At 32.1% G+C, this 7,895-nt stretch overlaps 1 protein-coding gene across 1 annotated transcript; it reads right to left on the bottom strand.

Annotated features, from left to right (window-relative positions):
• Positions 1–2,487: 2,487 nt before the first annotated feature.
• LOC120147836 (transcription factor MYB114-like) lies at positions 2,488–3,946 on the bottom strand. Its single transcript, XM_039161118.1, has 3 exons — positions 3,787–3,946; positions 3,587–3,716; positions 2,488–2,800 (listed from the first exon to the last, which is right to left on the bottom strand). The coding sequence occupies exons 1-3, from the start codon at positions 3,914–3,916 to the stop codon at positions 2,500–2,502; spliced, it is 561 nt and encodes a 186-aa protein (XP_039017049.1). The 5' UTR covers positions 3,917–3,946; the 3' UTR covers positions 2,488–2,499.
• Between the last annotated feature and the right edge of the window lie 3,949 nt (positions 3,947–7,895).

The raw sequence follows: 7,895 nt of genomic DNA, 5'->3' as shown, positions 1-7,895 counted from the left end.
CTAAAGTGCATGTACTATTATCAACTAGTGGGCTGGAGTTGTGGACCTTGCGAGTGTGCCATGTTGAATTACGTGAAGAGAAAACGTCCAAAATCTCTTTGTTTTCGGAGAAGCTAATGATTTTTAAAAAATCCATCTCTCTGTATGCTTTCCAGTGTCGAATACCCACTGCAAGAACAGTAAAAATTCCCGACTTGTCCGGACAAGGGATGAGAAGAAACTGCTTGGTGGTGGGATTCCACAAAACATAGTTATTCTCTGACGGATGTCGGAAAAGCATCAAACCATCTCGGGAGTCGAGCAAATATTTCGCACCAGGACTAGAGTCACCGGAAAATCCATCGCCGCCGTCAATCGATTCATTGAACATGGGAGGCCAAGCATCAACATCTGGTCCGGCATCGGAGATTGCGGCTCGACCAAACACGATATCCTTGTGAGGAGACTTGACCTTGATGATTAGATGGCATCCCAAGAAGGGAAGGGAGGGAGTTATTAGAGGTACACAATAATAATGAATCAAGAAGTACCAGGGTTTACAAACACGGCACCATTGCATCAGAATCTTGGGCAACTAACAGCGAAGAACTTCGATCAGCAAATCTTAGTCAATCGGCCCAATGTTTGTTCTAAGCGAACAAACTAATCTGTGAGGGCGATCACATGTCTAGTTTATAGTCGGCGGCCAACCAACAACTAAGGACGACAATTTAATCCGAATATGACGGGTTTCAATCCAACCCGATTTAATTGGGTTGGATTTTTAAAAAAAAAAAATCGGATTCGGGTCGATTTTTTAAGGGACGAGGTTGGGTCGGGTTGGGTTCAGGTGGAGGATGAAAAAACTCCTATCCGACCCGAGCATAATAATGTAATTTTCTTAAAATTTTATTATCTTTTAATTAAATCATTATTTTATACAGGATTTGGTCGAATTTATACTCTAAAAATTTGAATCGGATATCGGTGAATGATATATTTTTGGGTCGGGTCGAATCAAGTTGATCAAAACCCGGCCCTAACCCGACCCGTTGCCATCCCTACCAACAACTAGTAATCAAAGCTAAAAAAACCTAAAACCTTAAATTATATATATATATATATATATATATATATATATTGATAAATCTAAGATAAATACAATATAACTTTAAATTTTAATTTTTCATAATTTTTTAGAATGTAACTAGTTTATATGTTTAATTTTTTAAAAAGTATAATTCTAATTTTTGAGATAAATTTTGAATTCGATCCCATATGAAATAAATATATTTCATAAAAAAATATCAATTTTATTCAATAAAAATAAGGATCTAATTGAAAAAACTAATATATAGAGGGCTATTATTGAAATTATCCCTAAATATATAAGGTAAATTTATATTATTTTTTTTGTGTCGAGTTGGATCAGGTATTTTTGACCCGAACATATATTCTAAAAACACAATTTGTCCCGAATTGATGATGAAATTCTTTTAAAAAAATTGACCTAATCCAGTTGAGTTAGAACCCATCGGATTCTAGTCTCGTACTCATCCCTACGACAATATGATTATTTTAATATTTTAATATTTTTAATATTAAATAAATATCTTTTATCTTTTTAAAATATGATAACCTTTTCACCTAATCTCGTAACGTTCTCATCACGGATGAATATTAGGATTGTCCAACCTATTTATCCCATCGACAAGAGTAATCGACAAATAATCGCTCTAATAAGGATATTATTATCCTATTTTCAATATATATATATATATATAAAGGATATTATTATCCTCTTCATTATTAGAAAGTTTCACGTGCGAAAACTAATATACGGTTAAAATATGCGATACTGGTTTTGTTATTATTTTTAGCAAAATCGGTAAAATATTATTAGAAATATTATTATTTTTACTGGTTTTGTTATTATTGGGCGCTTTACTGAGTTTGGTAATATATCCGGTAAAAAAAAATGTTTTAGGTAATGCTTTACCGGATATATTACCAATCTCGGTAAAGCGCTCAATAATATTTTTGGTAGAAATAATAATGTTTTCTGTAATTTTTTACTGATTTTATTAAAAACAATAACAATATCGATAATATCTTTTCTTAGACGAATATTAAAACTGCCGTACGGTAGAACTTCCTATCACCGCTTTCATACTCCATAACCTCCTTTTTCCTCTCTGACGTGAGATTAATATCTTCGTATCTCTAAAACGCGACACATGCACCATGTCTTTAAGACTTTAACTAAGATTTGTGGGTTGAATAAATAAAAGATTCAATGTTGTTTTAAATAAGATTCAAATTCGACTGTGTTAAATGAAAAAAGAAAAAAAAAATATGTTCCGAAGAATTTACTTTTGGAAATGAGATCCAAAACGAAACATCAGAGGATTTGAGACCAAAATACAGAATGGGCCAATGCCAATGCAACATACTTTTATTAACAACGAGATCAAACAAATCTAATTTCCATTTGAAATGGACATAAACAGAGTTCAAATATCATGCAAAGTTGAACCAGCTCTCGTTCATTTCAATGAAGTCACTCATCCACTCCCAATCAAGAGGCTCCTCACTGCCAAAATCGTGTAACGTTTCATCTCTCTTTGATGTACCTTCTTCGCTTCCGGTCGATCCCATGATCATCTCGGTTTCTTTCGAGTTCTCGAGCACCGATTTTTGTGCTTCCGAGCCTTTGTTTTGGTTCTCGTTTCGCCTTACTTTCTTGCTTAAATGAGAATTCCAATAGTTCTTGATTTGGTTATCAGTTCGGCCTGGTAGTCTTCCGGCAATCAAAGACCACCTAATCGAAAATATAGGGTTGAATTATGATTTCGGTGCCCCTATTATGTTCGAATTTCGGATTTATTGTTTCTACTTTAATTCAGCATAATTTGATCTCTTCACTTTTATAATATCATTGTTTAGTCCAAATAGTTAATTTAACAATCTCCATTAAACTGATGGTGTATATTTTTCTTAAAAACACCCCTTCTGATGCAATATATATATATATATATATATATATCAACATGATGAGTTGAAAGATGTATTTTAAGAGAAAAATGATGTAAGAATTTTAACCGAAATGGTTAACAATGTAATTATTTAGACAAAAAAATGACATTATAAAATTAGAAGCACCAAAATATGTCGAACTATAGGGACTAAATTACAAATATGAATATAGTAGAAAGATCAAAACCATAATTTGAACAATAAAATAATCTGTTTTAATTATTGACCCATAAATTGCAAAATCATATTAAAACAAACTCTGTTTTAGAGAGACAAAAGCAACTCCACCAGCAAACCAGACATATATTTGATGTTAGGAGCCAAGTTTATAACATAAAATTAATGAGTTTTTATAATGATTTACAATTATTGGATTAACAAAAAAAAAATCAATGTTTAATACTTATATTTACTTCCTGAAAATATCAAGACTGGAAATAATGAGATAGTTGGGAGTCGGAGAAAGGAAATTTTTTATTTATAATCACACCCAATTTCTTTTAATTCAATGATTATAAATCAATGTAAAACTATGTAACTGAATCATATCCTATATGTATAAATAACATACCTATTTCCAAGCAGTTTATGAAGCCTTAGTATGAGATCCTCTTCTTGGTCTGATATGTCGCCTCTTTTTATATTGGGTCTCAGATAATTCATCCATCTCAATCTGCAGCTCTTCCCACATCGATTAAGACCTGAGAAAAATGGAACCCATAAGCTGAATCATATGGATGAACATGTTGAACAGTTAAAGTGGGAAAGAACCTGCTTTTGCTGCAATTGATTTCCATCTCTTTGGACCATGAACTTCAATGACTTGAGCCAGCTTTTTGTCTTCCTCGGCTGTCCAAGCTCCTCTATTGACTTCTTTCGTGTTTACGGCAGCCATTGGCATCTTCTTTCACTTTATTTTCTCACCAGAGAAACACAGAGGGGAGCTATGGGGTTGCGATGTTCAGTTGGCAAAGGCTATTTATGGTTCAGTAGGTGGCATGTTGTGTCGGTTCTATGTAGCTTTTCTAGCTACCTTTCTTTCGGAAGAATGTAGCCCAAATTATGATTCTGGTCCTTCAGAATACTTAAATTTAGGATTTGAGGGGTGATAGTTGATGATTCGTCCCTTTTCATTTGGGTAGAGGATCGTTTAAAGAATGACGATAGTTTTGAAAAATGTTTAAGAATGGGTTCAGTAGATGTCAGGATCTTTTATCTCGAAGAGCATTGTGAGTGTGATGTACCCAGTGAGATATGAAGGGGATTGATTGATACAAAATAACAAAAACAGAAGTCGAATGATTAAAAAATCGTCAGGTTATGGTATAGGGACTAAATTCTAATTCGGATCACAATAAAACTACTAAAACTAGAATTTGACCCATGATATGAACAAAAAAAAAAAAGAGAAAAGAGTTGGGATATGGGGTCTGAAAGTTTGTTGTGTAGCTGATGATTGTAAAATGAAGAGAATCATTATGGGTGCAAGAATAACAGATAGTGCTTAATTAAAGATCCTATCGAATGCAGTATCAAGCCACTAAAAAATAAAATAAGGTAGGTGAACTTCTTTTTGCATGTGATGGTTTATGATTTTAGTAGAGAATTACAACAAAGGCATGATGAGAACAAGGAATTAGCAGATGCAAACAACAGTTAAGAACCATCATTACCTTTGGTAGGCCCCCAAAATTGGGTTAAATTGAGGTTGGCCTTCTTTCACGAGCTCTTAAAAACTTAGGGATTATTGCATAATTAAACCTCTCTTTTCATCCAGGGAATATAAAGAGTGAAATGTAAATCATTATCGTGATCGGCCTAAACATTACAGCTATAAGTGAATGATATAATGATAAGCTATATTAATATTAGAAGGGCCACTTTAGACTGAGTCTGAATCTTTGCACTCCTGCGCCTCATGAGAAATCGTAAGACAATTCCGTCAATAAAATAATTGAAGGAGTAAGGGATCAACAAAACTCAACTTGATTCAAAAAATCATTTTTTTCAATTTCGAGTTATTTGAATTATTTTGATTCAATTTGAATTATCAATTTGTTTTTTGAGTTTGAGTCGACTTGAAATTTGAAGATTTCGAGTTACTCGAAAAACCAAAAAATTAATTAGGTATTTTGACAGTTTTACGATTTGATCCATGATTTCATTATTCCTTCAATTCTTCATTCATTTTAATTCCATGTTTTTATTAAATTTGAATTGCATGCTTCTAAACCATAGTAGAATATATATGTACTTTTAATTCCTCTTTTTGATAATAAGTTTATTTATTTTTCAATTTATTCCCTCAATTTTTCATAATTTCCTTATTTCATCAATTCATTCTTTATTTAAGTATTTTTTTACCAAATTTTAACCACATACCCATATACCATTATAGAATACATATGTAACTTCACTTCTTATTTTTTACAAAAATTTAGTCCCTTGACTTTGTATTTACTCAATATGGTTTTTTAGTTCAATTGTTTGCAAATTCTTTCTTCCCATCAATTCCTTGACTCCTTATTAGAGTTCTAAATTGTCACTTTTTACTTGTTAATCTCCTCATCTAATGAATTTATTACTGTTGATTTGGATTGTGTTTTGTTTATTTTCGTGAAGTGGTCTACTTTCTGGAATCAACAGTAAAAAGGGCGTTATTCGTATTTTTTTATTATCCGATCGCGATTCAGGACATGGGCACGACACTGGGCACGACGCGGTCTGACATGGAAGTTTCTAAAAGGTCCAATAAACGCTATGAACATTCTGGAGACAGCTCAGTTAGCACGATCTAAGGAGACTCTTTAGGAAAATTGGATTTGAATTTAAAACTGAAGGAATTATCTTTTAATATGTTTTAATTTCCATGTATCGTAGGGATTTAAAAGCCTATAAATATCCTCTTTGGGGTAAGGTTTAAATCATCTTCATCTTGAATTCTTCCTTGCCATTTTGTTTTCATTTTAATCAAAGTTTTTCTTTTCTTTTCTTTCATTTTCACTTTCTTTATTGCATGCTTTTTAGTGCTTTCACAAAATATGCTAAGTATGGTTTCTACCATTCTAAGCTAATTTTCTTATTTAGCCAAAATCTAGCGATGATTCAATTCCAAATGTGAGAATTGAAATAACACTTAATACTTTTAATACTTTTGGGTTACATTCTCAGTTTTCTGGTAAACTAGTTTGGCAATTGGCCTTACTTTTAAAAAACAAAATGCTTTCAAATTAAAAAGTCAAAGTTGGTCTGGATGTTGTTCTGATTTAAAGTTGGAAGGAAGAATCGACTGGTAGTCAGTTCAACTTCCTGGGAACACACTTAGCAGTAGTCCACTAAGGGAAACTGAGATCGGATTTATAACAGTTTTAAATGGTTTTTTTATGATACCATTAAGCATGTTTGAAAAGAAAACGAACATGTTTTGAAAAATAGGTGTTTCCTCGGTAGCCCAATATGGCACTTTAGGCCCAATCGGGTTTAGGTGTTACAATAACAATCACTATTGGGCATTTATGCAAAAGCTTCGTTGTCGATCCCAATAAATGAACATTGCATTGATTTTAAAAGTGCTCCAAGGTTTTGAAAAAGGATTTCCGCTTACTTCGGGAATTACTAGTTCTCATCCCCTAAGTATAATGTTGTTAAAAATAATAAAATCAATGACCTACTTATAATTAAATAATAATATTGAGGCAAATTCAAAATAATAAACATAGTACAAACAGTGACTAAAGTGCGAAAACACGGAATATATAGGGTACTAAAATGAAATTACATCTAAATTTCTAAGTAGATTAAAGTACAAACAACAAAATGTAAATTATGCAATTAGGACACAAAGATTTGAAATAAAATAAAAAGAACAAGACTAAGGATTATAGTGCAAAAATACGACAAAGGTTTGGGGACTAAAGAGAAATTTGCCCCTAATATTTCAATATATTAGACATCCTTTTTTCAAATCATTTTTAACCTAAGAACAAAAACAAGAAAACGTTTTAAGTTATATCAACCCTCATTTTCTTCAGGTTTTTTCACCAAAAAAATAACCCTATAAATAAAATATTACCTGTTAGTCATCATTTCCCAAATATTGTCCGATCTAACACTTGAGAGAAGGAGGCACATTCGGTGAAAAGAACTTTAGGAGGATTCGAAGGTAATGCACAGTTGGTGGGAAGCGTCTAAGTCGAAAATCACCTGATACCAGTGAAACCGCTGATACCCCGCTCATACCCCTGAAAGACGCATCCCCAGGGGCGTGCCTTCCCCCTTCCCGCCCCAAACTCTTGCCTAATTCTCCCCCAATTTTCCCAACCCCTAACCGACTGCCTATATAAACCCCCTTTCCCCTATTCACATAAATCAAACATAAATATCTCCCATTTCTATCTATTTTCAATCTAGTAAGGTATAATTGTTTTTTATAATTTATTTTTTTAATCATTAAAATTTTATTATTTGTGTAATTAATTATTTTATGTAATTATTTTATTTTAGTATTTATTTTTATTTGATTATTTAGTTATAAACTTATTTATTAAATATTTATTAATTACAGATAAAAATGGAAGGCATATTGTTGTGATTGGATGATGATCATATTTCGAGTCATTTTGCCGATACATTAAGAATACGTGACAACTGTCGTTTTGATTTCAAAATAAATTTCTCATTCTCAATTAATAAATAAAGTAAATACGTAGTAAATAGAAGCAAGGGTCGATCCTTAGGGACTTAGAAAATTCCAAATTTTTGTTTGAATGGTTTAAACCAGGTGATAAGTAGTAAACAATGGGGGTTTTGTAAAAAGAGATTAAATAATAATAAAAGTGATTTAAAGGAAAAAAAAAGAAAAAAAATTGAAGGTTGAAAAT

This window comes from Hibiscus syriacus, unplaced genomic scaffold, assembly GCF_006381635.1.
Source record: "Hibiscus syriacus cultivar Baekdansim isolate YM2019G1 unplaced genomic scaffold, ASM638163v2 tig00110944_pilon, whole genome shotgun sequence".
In the NCBI taxonomy this organism is placed as follows: domain Eukaryota; kingdom Viridiplantae; phylum Streptophyta; class Magnoliopsida; order Malvales; family Malvaceae; genus Hibiscus; species Hibiscus syriacus.
Note: the sequence above shows the minus strand (reverse complement) of the source record. Positions and strands in the feature narration are given on the sequence as shown.

Excerpts from the sequence above, each read along its gene's own strand:
- LOC120147836 (XM_039161118.1), bottom strand. The coding sequence starts at position 3,916 with ATGCCAATGGCTGCCGTAAACACGAAAGAAGTCAATAGAGGAGCTTGG. Across the intron at positions 3,717-3,786 it reads ATCAATTGCAGCAAAAGCAG|GTCTTAATCGATGTGGGAAG; the intron begins GTTCTTTCCCAC and ends CATTTTTCTCAG. Across the intron at positions 2,801-3,586 it reads CATAAACTGCTTGGAAATAG|GTGGTCTTTGATTGCCGGAA; the intron begins GTATGTTATTTA and ends ATTTTCGATTAG.